At 42.0% G+C, this 17,073-nt stretch overlaps 1 protein-coding gene across 7 annotated transcripts in view; it reads left to right on the top strand.

The window, feature by feature from the left end:
• The window catches only part of POLQ (DNA polymerase theta), a 57,929-nt gene that overhangs the window by 26,448 nt on the left and 14,408 nt on the right, over nt 1-17,073 (top strand). For all 7 annotated transcript variants that reach the window (XM_055807445.1, XM_055807446.1, XM_055807449.1 and 4 more), the window contains 9 exons: nt 297-421; nt 1,890-2,133; nt 2,917-6,089; nt 7,131-7,274; nt 7,897-8,090; nt 9,515-9,755; nt 10,936-11,129; nt 12,823-12,960; nt 16,601-16,775. In XM_055807445.1, the coding sequence (XP_055663420.1) occupies nt 297-421; nt 1,890-2,133; nt 2,917-6,089; nt 7,131-7,274; nt 7,897-8,090; nt 9,515-9,755; nt 10,936-11,129; nt 12,823-12,960; nt 16,601-16,775 (4,628 nt within the window). The remainder of the gene's footprint in view (nt 1-296; nt 422-1,889; nt 2,134-2,916; nt 6,090-7,130; nt 7,275-7,896; nt 8,091-9,514; nt 9,756-10,935; nt 11,130-12,822; nt 12,961-16,600; nt 16,776-17,073) is intronic.

Raw genomic sequence — 17,073 nt, 5'->3', positions numbered from 1 at the left:
GTGCAAAGACTAGAGGCTATAACGTGTGTACCGGATAGGCTCTGTGTCTGTTTCCAGGAACTGGCTGTCTTGTGGAGTGAGCTGATAGCTCAGAGAACCTGGACCAGGTCTGCTCTGGACTGAGCGCACTGCTGGCATGAGATGTTTGTGCTGATGTTTTGGGAAGCCATCTTCTTTGTTTCTTTTGTATGCTATGCTACAGAACCATTCTGTTCTATGCTAACATAGTGCATTTTGCCATGTACAATAATGTGCCCTGGATGATTATTTTATTTCTGTATGTCCTACTTCTACAGGTTTTTCACCAGTCTTGCCCTTCTGGATTTAATCAGTGAGGTCCCCTTAAAGGATATGACCCAGAAATATGGCTGTAGTCGTGGCCAGCTTCAATCCTTGCAGCAATCTGCTGCCACCTATGCAGGTGAGTTGTCTGGGCAAAATACCCCGGGAATCTTAGGCTAGTCTTTGTTCTTTCCTTCCAGATATAGTGATAAGATAGCCACAGTGTGGTACTAACAACAGTCAGTGTTGTAAAACCACTTCCAGCTTTACAGCTTGATCTGTGGTTGCCCCTGCTTTGAGGTGGACCCACAGAGCGTGCTGTGGGAAGGGGACCATCTTAGTGGAATCAAGCAGTACTGTAGCATGCTGAGGTATGTGGAAATCATCTGTATATGTGCAGGAATATAGTTTGTTCAGTACTAAGTATGGAAATAAGTACAAGTCCATTCTGAAGTTTTCCTCTGTCAGGTAAGAGTACCTTGCAGCATGGGTGAAGTTTGGGGTCTTTAAGACTTAGCATGGCTTTCTCCTGGTTGCCAAATTAATTGGCTAGGTAGTATAAGTTTATAGTTTTCAAAACAGGGTGAGTAGTTTCTGGGTCATTTGTCACCAGATAACAAGAGGTCTGATAGCTGTCACCTTTAACTTAACTTCCTTAAGAGGGCTGTGTAGGAGCAGAAGTAACAGCCCATTGTGTGACTGAGATTTTTTTTTCCTTTTCTGTTGTCTAAGTCCTCCATTACTCCATAAGCAGGTCTTCAATTTTTAAGACAGTTTTAGCTCAACTTGCGAAACCCTATGTGTGGGTGCAGCATGAGTCAAAGCCCTAAAATGAAAAGGTCACGCCAACTGATGCAGAGTTGTTTAAATTAATTCTGCATCTTTTTGTCGTAGCAGTTTCATAATTCTCTATTCCTGGTGTTAATAATTCTCAAAAAAGTAAATTGGGGAGTAAAATGAACTGTTGACATGACGTATAGTTAAGAGATATGATAAAAATTGTATTTTATAATCACTGTAAAAATAGTGAGGGGTGCCGTGTGTTTCAGTTATTTTCATATTCTGTAGATGCAGCCTGTTGAGTAAGAAACTATCTTTTACCTGCGCTTTTCCTCCTCCTGTGCACTGGGACTGCAGTTGTAACCTTTATCATCAGCTTTGCTACTTCCTGTGACGCTGTCAGTAACTGAAGGTTTGCAGGCCAAGTTCTGCTCTTATGGATGTCAGTGCTGGCTTCCCTCAAAGATCTGTGGCTTCTCTTAGTGCCTCTCATCACTGCTTTTTCTGTCTTCTTTTTCTTCAGTGTGTTTGCTTCATAGGACTCCTGTTACAGGATATGCATGTGCTTCACACTTTCAGGATTAGCATCTTTGAAAAAGCAGCGTCATTCAGAATTTCTACCTCACTGATAAACTAGTCAATTCTAGATTAAGTGGGGTTCTGCGAGACCAGCTCCTAGTCATAGTTACAATAAACATGTTAGTTTCTGTAAGTAATGGGAAGGTGAGAAATGTGAAGTGAATGCTGATTCAGATGCAGGGGAAAAAATGGATCCAGCTTAGAACTGGAGCTGGAGTTAAGACGCTGATGTAACTTCTGTGTTCCAGGAATGATAACGGTTTTCTGTAATCGACTGGGCTGGCACAACATGGAGCTGTTGCTCTCTCAGTTCCAGAGCCGCCTCACTTTTGGGGTTCATAGGGAGCTTTGTGACCTGGTACGAGTGTCTCTGCTGAACGCACAGCGTGCTAGGATGCTTTACAATGCTGGCTTTGTCACAGTGGCTGATCTTGCTAAAGCCAGTCCTGATGATGTGGCAACTGCTCTGAAGAATTCGGTACCATTCAAAAGGTGAGAAATCAGTAAGTCCAGAAGTCAAGTAAAGGAGTTTGTTTGTAAGGTGAAGGATTACAGGATGAAACTTGTAATAAAATTCAGCAACCTTTTGGGACTTGGTACCAAATGTTAGTTAGAAATAACTTGTAGGTCTCTTTGAACACAGTCATTCCATGATTATTTTGAAATTAATAGAAGCATCTTTTATTTGCAGCGTTAAGTTTGAGAGACCTAAATTTTCTTCTTACTCATCTTTTCAATGCACTGCTTAGTCCTGGGAGAATTGTTAGTGCTTTCTGGAGACCTTTTGCTGCCTCTAAAAGGCAGCCCCACCATATGATCAAATGAGTTCATGAATTATTACTGTATATCATTTGAGATTCTCTTGTGATTTCATATTAGTGCAGTGACAAGTTTCCTTGATCAACTACCTGTTGGACTGTGCCATGACAACTGTCTGGTTCATGCTCCTGAAGTTTCCTTTCTTTGGAAAACAGTGCATGGAGAAGGATTGATTCAGACCTGGATCTTGCACTAGTAGGGAGTTGGGAGTCACCTGGGGTTCATGTTTGGACACACAAACCTGGGAATGCTTCTGGGGTATGCAGCCAGTAATATCTTACATTGCCATCAATTCACATACAGAAAACTGAAATAGTTATTTCGTGTTAAGTGCATTATATTTTGAATATAGTGCTTCTGTGAGACTGTGAAGCTAATTGAAATGGGAGCAGAGCAGAATAGTGCCAGTAGTTTGCGGTGTTTGTTATTTACATCTGTCTGTTACCTTTCCTATAGTGTTCGCAGGGCTATCGATGAGGATGAAGAATCAGCAGAGGAGCGTCGGACTGTGCGTAGCATCTGGATGGCTGGAATGAAAGGCTTAACTGAAAGAGAAGCAGCTTCCCTCATTGTGGAGGAAGCCAGGGGACTTCTCCAGCAGGATTTGGCACTGATGGGAGTGCAGTGGAACCCAGAGTCTGTCCTTGAGACCGATACATCTTCTGTGATCAGCAGTAAGTCAGAACTGGAAGACCGACTACATAGATCAAATGGAGAGCAGTCTTCTGAGTCTTCAAGGGTGTTAAACAAAAAAGGGTACAGAGCTGAACATCGTAATGGCCTTGGTTCTCAGACTGGAAACGTATCAAATATTAAAAAGGGATATAAAAGGCGACTAAGTGACAGTACAGAAGATTCCAGATTTGGGAGTGAAGTCCCAGGCAGGAGACAGGCTCGAGCAGAGGAAGGCAATGATGATATTGTGTACAGTGCTCGAAAAAGGCCATATATGTGCAGAGATAATGAAAACGTAGAGAGAATTTCTCTGGTCAGAAGTAAGATGGATTCCAGGAGAGCAATTCCAGAACTCCCTACTGAAAAAGGAAAAACACCAACATTGAGAACAAAGTCTTCAGCCTCTAGATTGACAAAAAGTACAGACATGCACTTAAACCAGAATAGGAATAAAAATACTGCTTCAAAACTGCAGAGGTCGCTTCTTGAAGATTTAAATATACTTAGCATAGACATACAAAAGCCTCCTGCTTTCCACTCCACCATCTCTACAGATAATTTTTTTTCAGACCAAAATAATAAGGAGTTTATGGAAACAGGGTCTGTAACTCATAAAGTCTCAGATTCTGCACATATGGGAGAAATTAATCTTGGGAGGAAAGATAAAACGGAAGGATTATGTATAGAGCCTACCACCACTAACGAAGGCACGCCTAAGGGGAGAGCATGTTTTCAGGCACCTGTTGCATTGCAGGGTACTCTGCACATCGGTGTGGAGACACATAATATTATAGGAAGTCTAGTAATACCTGGTAGTGCTAGGACACAGAGAGATGAAAATACTGATGATAAGCAGAATAATATTAATAAAATGCAAACAGATGCGAGCTGTGCTGAGGTGATGGTTGGTAAGCAGCAGATGGCTTTAGACACAGTTCATGGTAATGTAACTGCTAGCTGCTCTGGAAGCGGACATGTCTATTGTGGCAGTAGGATACAGAAGCCCGTGCATTTTTGTCCAGGTGAGGATAAATTGTGCCATATTCAGATTCAGAATGGTGGCAAAAATGGGAGTGTAAAGCCCAATGGAATTTTGTTACAAGCTGGAGCACTGCAGAAAGCCAACAGTCATCCTAACAATTTTCCGACAGACTCTCTAGTAAAATCCAGAGGCGTTTGCAGTGCAGATGGTGCTCAGAATGGTCCATCCTCTGATCTGATTTCTGACTCTAGAGACTTTGAAGACAGTTTCCAGTTGGATACTCAAACTGAGATGATAATAAAACAGGAGGGAGCAGCTGGAATCACAGGACAGCAGGGAATACAAGGTTCAGAACTGGCAGCAATACCATGGCAGAAAATCTCCAAGAAACTATGCACTTCATGGACTGAGAATGCTACTGATGAAAGGCTGGCTGCAACAGTTAGGAAACTGGGCTTATCGAGTGTTGTTGCAACAAATAATGTTAAAAAAAACACAGCTCAGCAGTGCAGTGATAAATTTTTGGAGTCTGGAGGCCTTAATTTACAGCCTGTAGCAAAGGAAATCGAATCTGCACCTTGCCTTAAAGAAAGTGATTTGACAGTGACTGACTCCCAGCTACACAGTTTTCTAAAAGGTTACCAGACCCAAAATTCAGTGAAAGGGGACAGTGTGTCTGAAGGCCTTAATAAAGCAACGTCCCCTTTTGGTAGGGAGCACATTGTACAAGTAGAATGCCACCCTGTCCCCGACACAAGCCTGAATATGAGCGATAGCTTGCTGTTTGATGATAGCTTCAGTAATGTCGGTGACCTTTCAGCTGTTCGCATCATGGAAGCTGACAGAAAGGACCCTGTGGAGAAGCAAGAGGCTTTGCTTCCTCCAAATGGTCTTTTGCAGAACCTAAGGCCTGTTCAGAATAAACTTGATGTCAGTGGCAATCAGAAAAAGCATGAGGATCCTGTGCAGCATAATAATGTGTCTCTACCATTCTCTGATCTAACAGCTGAAGTTTTAGATCATGCAAACTCCCCATCTTTTCTGGAAGATCTTCCTTTTACATTTCACAGTCAGTCAGGATTAAGAAACCCAGTGATTTGTAACAATGACCCCAGACCAAAGGATTTAGTAGAAGATCAAGTTGAAAAGCTCCAGAGAAGTCAGCAAGCTTTAGACAAGAAAACCCATCCAGTGGCGTGGACTGAACACTCCCTTGAACTAATAAGCCCAGGACTGCAGGATGTATTAGACAAGTGGCCTAGTCCCTCAGGCATTGAACCTGCTTTAGTAAGCTCCTGTTTGAAAGAAAAGTTGGTTGCTCCTATTGTTAATCGAGAGCCAGATCCAGTTTTTGAATCTGACTGTTGTCAGCCACAGCCTTTGCCCACTTGCCAGGATTTAAAAAGCTCTTTCAAGGCAAAAGAAAACAAAATGGAGAACTCAGATCTTCAGAAAACAGACTGTCTAATACTTCAACTCCAGGAAAGCAACAGAACATCCTGCCCTCCACCAGACAGGCATAACGAGTTTATTCCTCCAACACCCCCCAAAGAGCTCTTTCCAGAGAGTTCTGCTTCTCTCTCTGTGAAATCTGCAAGGGAGAGACAAGTCACCTGCATGAATGAAGGGCAGCTGTTTCAGCCAGAGCAGAATAGAGAGGGCAGTGCAGAGCAGCAGGTAAAAACATCCCAGGTCGATTTTGGGAACGTAGGCCCAACTGAGAATGATGAGATAAAAGATGATTCCACTGTAGATGAAGGCTTTTCACTGCAGCTATCCCAGGATGTTTTTCCACTTGTTCCCTTAAGTGCTGAAAGTTTCACTATTATTGATGTAGCAAGTGACAAAGCACTTTTCCAGACGTTTGTTGCAGAATGGAAGGAGAAGAACAGATTCTCCATCTCGGTGGCATGCGAAAGAACAAAATGTCTTTTGTCTCCAAAATCAACGATTGGTGGCAAATTCAAAAAAGGTCAGTTCAGTGTTCCAGTGCATTGTTTTTTGAACAGCAGGGTGGCATCTTCAGCTTAAAGCAGGAGTGGAGAAGGAAAGGGTTTGCAAAAAAGGAGGAAAATAACTGATATTAATTGAATATTATCAGTCTCAGTAAAGCAAAGGACCCAAGTGTTAGTAGAGGTTGGAGAATTTGGTGTCAGTCTTTTCACTGGCAGGTCTTTGGTGATAGAAATTAAGTGTTAGCGGCTTGTTTGTATGTAAAAACATGTAAATATTGGTAACATTTCATTGTGTATCTAATTTTGAAATGGACTTACATTGTGCAGTCCCTTTATCACCTGTATCTTTCCATGTCATAAACAAGTTTTAGCATATTGTAGAAATGAATAATATATTTAACAGTAAACTGTACAGATTGTTCAGGGTTTCACTGAGCAGTGGTACTTTCAGGACTGCCTCTGAACCAAGGTCAAATATTTTCTAGTTTGCAAGAAGTAAACTTGGTTCAGTATATGCATGTGTGAAATTCAGATCAATGTCTGGGTTGTTGCAATATTGCTGCTTTTTTTTTTTGCACAGAAGTGTTCGTATGCTGCAGTTTTCTGCTGCTGTATAAGCATATTCTTCCTTTAAAATAACAAGATAAAGCAGAGTCAGATTCTTCACTGTCATATTGCCATAACAACAACAAAATTTCTTAACTATCAAAATATATTTTTGACAGACAAATGTGAAATATTTTATTTCAGAGGGAAATAAAACTCTTGAAATAAAACTCTGTCTCAACTCTTGAAGAGATTGCTGTGAAAGGCCAGACTTTTATAAGGATGCTGTATGGGTGGTTGCTTCTTTTAAGAGAAAGTTTTACTATTCTGGAGTTTTGCTATATTCCCCCCCACCCCCAAAGAAACACAGATTTTTCTACCTATAGATAAAAATGAAGGTATATATTCAACTTGTGAGAGATTTAGATTCAACTGAAAATTTACATTTTCAGGATCTAAACTGTATTTATAGATGCCATTTTATAATTGTAATTTTAAAATTATTCCTTTAGCAAATTCTCCTCAGTGGACGAAAGTTAAAGATGATGGATTTCCTGTCCAAGGCTGTGAAGACATCTTGGTAGTTGGACTGGCAGTATGTTGGGGTGGAAGAGATGCCTACTATATCTCTTTGCAGGAGATACAAGACCAGACGGGTAAGTGAGCAGACAGGCTGTGCTGTGTTACATGACACTGCATTTCAAGAAAGCACCTTCAACAGATTTGTACTTGAAAGTGTTTTGAGTGTCCCAGACCCAGCTCAGTTGTGTGATGGAGTAATTTACCATACTACTCAGCAGTCTTAAGCGTTCAACATTCTTGAATGTGTTGCTGTGGATACATCTGTTCTGCTTGTATAATAAGGCTAGGTAATTTGCTCAAGCACTGGACTGCTAAGCATGCATATGGCTAAAATGTTGCTCACTCCCATGTTTTGTTCAGCTTACTTGCTTTTCCTCTTTTAACCTTTTCCAATTATTGCTCTCCAGAACAAATCTGATGCTAGAATGCTGACCATAACACAATCTGTGCTACCTGCTCATGACTAGGGTTTAATTTCTGGCTATCCTTTGTTTAGTAGTACAGACACAGCATATTGCTTTTGGGAGCCTTCTCTGGTTTGATAAAACACGTAATATCAGTGTAGATTTATTTCTGTTTGTTCACAGTCCAGCTGTAGTTCTTGTGCCTTAGATGATTGCTTTGAAGATTTTTCTCTTGCCTTTCTTATCACACAGTGGGTAAAAAGATGGTTTTTCCTTTTATTTTCTGCCTTAGAAATCAGTATGAGTTTGGCACCACCACCTTTGGACAAAAACCTATCTGTAACAGAGAGACTGTATCATCTGCAGCTCTACCTGCAGAAGCCCAAGCAGGAGCGCTCACTTGTCATGTATAACTTCATTCAGCACTACAAGACTCTGGTGATGGCTTGTGGCATCTCCTTGGAAGGAAGTTTTGAGGACCCAAAGGTTTGCAGGATTAAGAATTTTCGCTTGGGTAAAACTGTAAATTTAAACATACCAGTGGAAAGATAGGAGTACCTTCTGGTACTTTCCTTCTGTTATTTAGATTTGAATATGCACACCTGTCAGGGGGTTTAGGGACATTTTCTTCCAGTGGGAAATCTAGAACAGTATTTAGAGGAGACTTCTTTTCCTGTTTGTTCATGGTGCCCGCAAGAGAAACAGAGCAGGTTCAGTGATAGGTTAACACATTAGTCTTTCACATCTGATTGCTTGAGTGAGGAGGATGAGGTTAAATCTCTCCCCTGTCCCAATGGACAGGACGGAACTCTTGTTTTGAAGAAGCCTGGGGCTGAAATGGCAGAAGTGCTTCTGGTCAGATTATTGATTCTGAGAGCAGAAGACTTTGTAAGCAAAAGATTTACTCACTATGTGTGTGGACCACCTTGCTACTCCTATTTTCTTAAAACAGAACAAAGTTTACATGTAATTACCAAAGGTTTGGGTACCACTTATAACTGGAAACACTAGAAGGAGGTAAAAGCACCTTCTTGTCCTTGTTAGGAAGAGCTCTAGATGCATAGAAATTTCTGGTGTTGAATTTGAAAGGTTGCATCACACATGGGCTGAATAGCGTCATGGTGATATTAAAGTCTGCAGGTAAATAGCTGTGTTCAACACAAGGACAAACTTAGCTTTTCATGGCAATACATAGTTTTAGGGTAAAATTAAAGAACAATAAAAGTAGCACCTTTCCCTGCAATGTTCCATGTATTAGACGGAGACATACTCATATTTGTTCATTTTAGTGGTGCAATGAATATATACATACACACACATTCATGCAACCTCCCTCCATATATATGTATGGTTTTCTGCTTGCATGACAGAGACAATGCAGAAACCTGTTTCATCCTATTTTGACACAAGAAATTGAAATACACAAAATTGCTTTGAAGGCAGTGGGAGGTATGAGGCTTACCACAAATAAAATTTGCCTTGCAGAATTCTTGGTACTAGTGCCGATGTACAAAAAACAGGAGAGCTCAGCTTGATCAATAGCAAGTTCTGGTTTGTAAAAAAATTAGTTTTCAGATTAAAGGTGTTTTGATCCTGATTTTCACATTTAATCTTCTTTGTGTTAGGTTTTAATAAATGAAAAAACCTGAGGACAACACTTCTAGATGTGTTTAGTTGACAGAGGATAAGGTTTTCAAATGTGCGGAACTGACTGAGCGAGAGTGATGCTTTTTCAGTGACTTATGCCCTCTTGAAGATTTTATCTGAAATAATGTAAATCTTATACAAATTATTCTAGTCTGCCTGCTGAATCAAGAAAAATTATCTGCACTATAACCTTGCATTAAATATTTACATTGTATTATGACTAAAATGGAAAAAAAAGTCTCATGGAGGTCTCCCTTTTTAAGGTTGCATGTTGGCTGCTTGATTCTGGCTCTAAGGAACGTACACTTCACAACATGGTGACTAACTTTCTCCCCAACGAGCTACCTCTACTGGAAGGGGTAGGCACCGGCCAAGGCGTGCAGAGCCTGGGGCTTAGTGCCAGCGGAGATCGTTCTGGGCGGTACAGAGCAGCAATAGAGTCTGTGCTTATCTTCAATGTCATGAGCCAGCTCCATAATGAATTACAGAAGCAAAATCTGACAGGTAAAGAGAGCTCCTCCACTTGGGGGCAAAGATGGAGGGGATAAAGGTAGCTGTGCTACCACAGGCTGAATGAACGGTGGAGAAAAGAGGAGATTTGGAAGTTCTTATCTAAGTATATTCTGTGGCAAAATGTTAATTTGTTAAAAGAGAAAACTTCCCTTGGAGGTACATCTGTTTTGTCAAAACCCCTAAATTAAGATATAATTTTTATATCCCAAATATCCACCAGTTCCATCGGTTAAGGCAATAGCAGAGTCTATTTTAAGGCTGAATCAAGCAGATCTCTACCTCCCAGGTGAGTGCCCCGGCCTTTTTGAGGGGACTTATGGGTCTGTCTGTGGTTTTTCATTAATGTTTTCCAAAGCTTTTTCATTTCCTTGTCAGAAGTTTCTAAAATCCTTGGATGTTTTCTGAAGGAGATGTCTTGCTCTTTAGCCTGCCCATATAAACATTGTTTGCCATGTATGTGTTGTGTCCATGAAACTGTTGTGATCCCATAGTGAATGAGCCAGTATGTTTGCACTAGCATTTGCTGAGTGCTTGTCTTTGTTTAAAAACAAGCAAAGAACTCCCCCTGCGCGCCAACCCCCCTCCCCCCCCCCCCAAAAAAAAAAAAAGCAGCTTATACCTATTGGTGGGCTTTGTGGTTGTTCCCCCGAAACTGTATCCAAAGCCTAAGATTAGGGGCCAGTCTCACTGAAGTCTTCTGTTGCAAGTTTACTGCATCGTTAATGATTGTGATGTCTAAACATTAGAACATTTTAAAAAGTTGTGGGTGGTGGAATGAAAGTGTATCAAGGTAGAAAGCCTTACATTATATGCATTTATTTTATGCATTTACATTATATATATATATATATACATACATGTGGTTCATAAAATGTCAATATACAAAAAGGCATGTATTTTTTAGAAAAAAAATTTTAAGTTTTTATTCTCTTAAAATTCTTTTGTGATAAAAAGTTCTGGAATACTTATTATGAAATATTTCTTACTATAAAACATTCCAGAAACAGAAGTATTTAAACTGAATCTATACTGAAAGATTTCAGTGTGTCAGGACATTCAGGATTTTAAAATCTTGGGGATTCCCCAGTTGTTGTTTTTTTAATCTGTTGTTCTGCAGTTGATCTATTTTTGACGTATTAAAAGTTTTTCTTGGGGTTTGTACTTACTACAGATGTATTTTCTAAAGTGGAGATGCCCACCCATTACTGCCTGGCTCTGCTGGAGCTGAATGGCATTGGTTTTAGCACGGCAGCGTATGAAACTCAGAAACAGGTCATGGAAGCTAAACTGAGTGAGATTGAGACCAAGGCGTATCAGCTGGCAGGCCACAGCTTCTCCTTGACGAGCCCCGATGACATTGCAGAGGTAGGTGAGGGTTAGGGTGGGAGGGGCAGAACTTTAGGAAATTACCCTCAAGAGGCTTTTGCTTAGACTTAAGAAAAAAACTTTTTGGGCAGACTGTGAAGAAAAGACAAAATGCAAGTGGAACTCTGCTCAGAGTTGATTTGTCTGCGCTCAGTGTGAGCTTGCTGCGTGCAAGGTGCTGTGCGTCTCCTGCTTGTTAGTGGTCATTCTGATTTCTGGTAACTTTTTAGCAGGAATAAAGAACGTAGAAGTAGAAATATACATGTTGGAAATAAAACCCAGGTGGAAATAAGCATGTTGTTTGTATAGTACCTTGGTGTCTCACAGCACATGAGATGATCTGCCGATTAAATGGCTTTTGGAATATTTTGGATGAATAGTGTGGGACTAGAGAAGGTTTTTTGCAGTACCAGTATTATGCACATGAGATGTGATATCACGTAGTCTGAGTCTAAGAATAGTTGTGCTGGATAAGTTGCATTGGTACCCATGAAAGAGGAGGAGACTGCTTTAAAAGTTTTGAATCAAGTACTGTCTCTTTCTAAGAACCTGTATAGAACTGGGTTTTTTTTAAAGCCTAAGAAACAGATTTCTATGTAAATTAGCAATACTTCTATTCCTGAAGAACTTTGCTATACATATTTTTAACATACATTACATGGAATCATAGGAATATATTATAATTGTTGTGCATGATTTTTTCCCATTTATTTCTTTTCTATATACTAATTTCTTGTTGCGGGGTTGTACATTATATAGAGGTAGTCAAAATTTACAAGCAGCTGTCACTAGAAGAAGTTCAACAGAAATATTCCTCCTTTGTTGCAAATGCAGAAGTTTTGCTTGGTAACAGTAGTCTGAGTTAGAACTCCTTCAATAATGCTCAAGTCCAGTCTCACTTTGCTTCAAGGAAAAGGGAAAGGACCGTTTTTTCTGAAATACTGTTCTCTGAACTACAGCAGCTTGTTTCTCATGTGGAAATTTTTGTAGGAATCATGTAAAGTATCTTGTATAGGTTAGAGTTTTACCCTTCTAATTTTGTGTCAGTAAAATTTTTGTACTACATAAATGTGCAAGAGAAAAGCTTCTATTTTCTTCTGCCAGCTGCGAAATGAAACACAATAGCTGCTAAATAGTGTGTAGTACTAAATAGAAACATAGAATGAAAAATGAAGAACCGTATTCTGTCTGTCAACAAGTGAACATATACTTAACTTTCCAGTTCTTGGCAATTTTGTTAGAAAGCCTAATATTATGGCTATTCTGTAAAAGGTATATCTGACCACCTCCTTCTATGCCATTCGTGTTGCTCTGGAACTTGCTCCCTGCTAACATCTCTTTTTTGTTTTCACTGATCTTCTTCCCACTTTTAGTCATCTTAACTTCATGTTTTATTACAGTTGACTGTCAGCAGTTACCTCACTTATTGGATGGAGGTAATTACCTTTTCTAAAAAAATACCTCTGGACTGAAACTTACAGTGTTCAGAAAATGAGATTTTAGATTGCATTTTGTAGTTAATTAAAATGAGGAGGAATGACTTTGATAGCAGAGATCTTTAATCAGCTTTTTAATTACCTGAAGCCTTCATTTTATTCTTTGGTTGGAACAAGCTGTTTAAGTGCTCAGTTGCTTTTTGTTTTCCCGTGAGAGTAGCATGCAGAAACTGATTTTAAATGCTGGCCTTTTTCAGGTTTTGTTCCTGGAGCTGAAGTTGCCACAAGGTGGAGATGTGAAGGTTCCAGGGAACAAGAAAACTCTGGGTTACACAAGAAGAGCAAGTGCTAAAGGAAACAGGGTTAGGCTAAGCAAGCAGTTCAGTGCAACCAAGGTACAGTAATGTCTGGTGCTAGTCTGAAAGTGACTGTAAAAATAACTCCCTCTTACTTCACGTATTTGCTGCTTGGATACATTGGAGTTAGGTATGCTGACTTAAATAAGTAAACTTTAACTGCCTTTTGCTCCTCCAGTTACCACTGGAAATTCAAACTGGATTCTGCCTTCTCTGTTAGCAGTTATTAACTCCTGCTACTCTCCTAAAGCCTGAGTATAGTGAGGACATGACTATAAAGAGCAGGCTTCAATAAGAATAAATAGGGCAGAATTTGACTTCCCAAACCACGTGTAAGACCAAAATAGCACAATAATTTTGTAAAGCCAGTAGCAGAATTTTTCAACATCAGCTTGAATCACAGGATGGTCAGGGTTGAAAGGGACCTCTGGAAATCATCTAGTCCAACCCCCTGCTAAAGCAAGGTCACCTACAGCAGGTTGCACAGTTGCGTCCAGGTGGGTTTTGAGTGTCTCCAGAGAAGACCCCACAGCCTCTCTGGACAGCCTATTCCAGTGCTCTGTCACCCTCAAAGTAAAGAAATTTTTCCTCATATTCAGATGGAACTTCCTGTGTTGCAGTTTGTGCCCATCGTGCCTTGTCCTGTGGCTGGGCACCACTGAAAAGAGCCTGGCCCCATCCTCTTGGCACTTGCCCTTGAAGTATTTGTATGCATTTATAAGATCTCTCGGTCTTCTCTTCTCCACGCTAAGCAGGCCCACTCTCTCAGCCTTTCCTCATAAGGGAGGTGCTCCCTTCCCTGATCATCTCTGCAGCCTCTGCTGGACCCTCTCCAGTAGCTCCCTGTCTCTCCTGAACTGGGGAGCCCAGCACTGGACACAGCACTGCAGATGCGGCCTCACCAGGGCAGAGCAGAGGGGGAGGATCGCCTCCCTCAGTGCGCTGGCCACCCTCCTCCTAATGCGCCCCCGGGTACCACTGGCTGCCTTGGCCACACGGGCACACTGCTGGCCCGTGGGCACCCTGCTGTCCACCAGCCCTCCCAGGGCCGCCTTTGCAGAGCTGCCTTCCAACAAGCCAGCCCCTAGCCCATGCTGGTGCATGGGGCTGTCCCTCCCCAGGGACAGGACCCTGCACTTGCCTCGGTTGAACTTCATGAGGTTCCTCTCCGCACAGCTCTCCGGCCTGTCCAGGTCTCGCTGAAGAGCAGCGCAGCCGTCTGGTGGATCAGCCGCTCCTCCCAGCTTTGTATCTTCAGCAGAACTTGCTGGGGGCACGCTCTGTCCCTCGTCCAGGTCGTCGATGAGTAAGTTGAACAAGGCTGGACCCAGTACCAACCCTGGGGACACCGCTAGCTACTGGCCTCCAGCAAGACTCCGTGCCGCTGAGCACAACCCTCTGAGCTCTGCCATTCCGCCAGTTCTCAGTCCACCTCGCTGCTCATCTAACCCATGCTTCCCGAGCATATGAGTGTGTTATGAGGGGCAGTGTCAAAAGGCAGCAGATCAAGGTAGACAACATCCACCACTCTCCCTTTGTCTACCCAGCCAGTCATTCCATCATAGATGGCTGTTAGGTTGGTCAGGCATGATTTCCCCTTGGTGAATCCATGTTGACTACTCCTGATAACCTTCTTTTCCTCCATGTGCTTAGAGACGAAATCCAGGGTGAGCTGTTCTGTCACCTTACCAGGGATGGAGGTGAGGCTGACCGGCCTGTAGTTTCCTGGGTCCTCCTTCTTGCCCTTTTTGAAGGCTAGAGTTGACACTGTCTTTCTTCCAGTCCTCAGGTACTTCTCCTGTTCTCCATGACCTTTCAAAGATGATAGAGAGTGGCTTAGCAATAACACCTGCCAGCTCCCTCAGCGCTTGGGGGTGCATCCCATGGAGGCCCATGAATTTGTGGGTGTCAGGTTTGCTTAAGTGATTTCTAACCTGATCTTCCTTGACCGAGGGAAAGCCTTCCTTTCTCCAGACTTCCTTTCTTGCTTCCAGGGTCTGGGGTTCCTGAGGGCTGGCCTTGGCAGTAAAGACCGAAGCAAAGGCAGCATTCACTAACTCTGCCTTCTCTGTGTTCTTCGTCATCAGGGCACCCATCTCATTCAGCAGCAGGCCCATGTTTTCCCTAGTCGTGCTTTTCCTACTCATGTACCTGAAGAAGTCCTTTTTGTTGTCCTTGACGTCTCTTGCCAGATTTAATTCCAGACGGACCTTAGCCTTCCTCAACACATCCCTGCATGTTTTGGCAGTGTTCCTGTATTCCTCCCAAGTGGCCTGTCCCTTTTTCCACATTCCGTAAACTTCCTTTTTCTGTTTAAGTTTTGCCAGTAGCTCCTTGCTCATCCACGCAGGCCTCCTGACCCGTTTGCTTGATTTCTTGTTGATTTCTTACTCATAGGGATGCACTTGTCTTGAGCTTGGAAGAAGTGATGCTTAAATATTAGCCATCTCTCTTGGAACCCCCCTACATTCCAGAGCCCTAACACATGGGATTCCTCCAAGTAGACCCTTGAAGAGGTCAAAGTTACCTCTCCTGAAGTCCAGGGTTGCAATCCTACGTATCCCTGCTTCTGCCATTCAGGATCCTGAACTCCACCACCTCATGGTCACTGCAGCCAAGGCTGTCCCCAGTAGTATTGAAACATACTTAAATACCATGGTGATTAAATACAATATTTCCCCTGCCTGGTTCTACCATTTCTGTATTTTGTGCTTCAGAGAATTTGTCTTCAGAGTGGCTGGCCTGATGGCTTATCAGATCCGGTATATCAAGAGCTTGTATACATGTGAAGGCTATTGACATGCTGGCCGGCTGATAAATCCTGTGGAGCTGTTAATACCAGCTGCTGCAGGCTAATGGGTGCTCTTGCCAGACAAGTGATACTGGCAGATACACGTTCCCTGTTTTCAGGACTCGTTAATCTGTGTTGTTTTCTTAGTTTCCCCTTGTTCAGTATAGTCAGTGCTTGGAAGACAAGTATTGATTTCCAAAACTCAAGTGGCAGTGAAGAAGTGAGTGCGGTGCTGGTGGCAGAGCAGGGAGCAAGAAGCAAAGTGAGGATTTCTTCCTTTTGTGATGTGGAGGGATGAAGCTGCAGCTGCCTGCTGAATACAAAGAAATGTTATTTTGAGAAATATTTGCATGCCACTATCTTTTGAAAGTCTTGTTAGTCCCTTCATGTTTCTGATTTAACTGAAAGGATTTGATTGCTAGTGATCAGCATTGTCTTTCAAGGAGCGTGGTCAAGGGCTTCATTTTATGATTTCCTAATGTATGGATAGGAGAGAGCAGGGAGAGAAATATGCAAGAAGATGGAGGAGGAGCATTAACACTGGGCAAGAGGAGGCAGCATAGGGGACCTATGGCAAATGATGCTTTATTTGATCATTTTGGGTGATTTATTTTTTGGTGCAGGCTGAGGGTGGTGATGAGGATACAAAAGTCCAAAAAGAAGTGCTTGCATTCTTGTGTGTAACAAAACTGCAGCCGTATCTTGTGGTGCTTTGATTGCCCAGGTGTAGGCGGTGTAAGTGGAGGGGATAGCCATTTAATTTTCAGGCAGTGACACCAGAAGTTCACTGTGGGTGAAGGAGTTGCTTTTTCCTGCAGAACTGCAAAAACTTTATTTATAAAGCTTTAAATGCAGTTGACTGTAGTTGTGCCTTTTTCTGCCCACAAGGATGTTTTGGAGAAATTGAAGACACTTCACCCGTTGCCAGGGCTGATATTGGAATGGAGGAGGATCAACAATGCCATTACTAAAGTGGTGTTTCCACTACAGAGGGAAAAACGATTGAATTCTGCACTGGGTATGGAAAGGATATATCCAGTGTCACAGACTCACACAGCTACAGGTAAAGAAATGTGTTTAAAATCCTCACTTTTTTTTTCTTTGTGTGTGTGTGGTGGACAGCTTTTCTATGGGAAAAAGATAGGAAGTCAAGCCAGTGCTCCAGTGCAACCAAATGAAAATATTGAAATACTTGTTTCGCGTGAATCTGCCCCAAAAGTCTAGAGACGTTAAAACAGCTTTTGTGTTCACTGAGCAGTATTATTATTTTCTTGCACATATTAGCATGTAAATCTCTGACCCTGGAACAGGTTCTGGATTTGGGAGTGTCTTATTAGTGGTACAGAAGTGCTGCAGGGGAA

The sequence above is a fragment of the Falco peregrinus genome, chromosome 6, assembly GCF_023634155.1.
Source record: "Falco peregrinus isolate bFalPer1 chromosome 6, bFalPer1.pri, whole genome shotgun sequence".
NCBI lineage: Eukaryota > Metazoa > Chordata > Aves > Falconiformes > Falconidae > Falco > Falco peregrinus.
The sequence above is the reverse complement of the archived record's forward strand: the minus strand, read 5'-3'. Positions and strand labels throughout refer to the sequence as shown.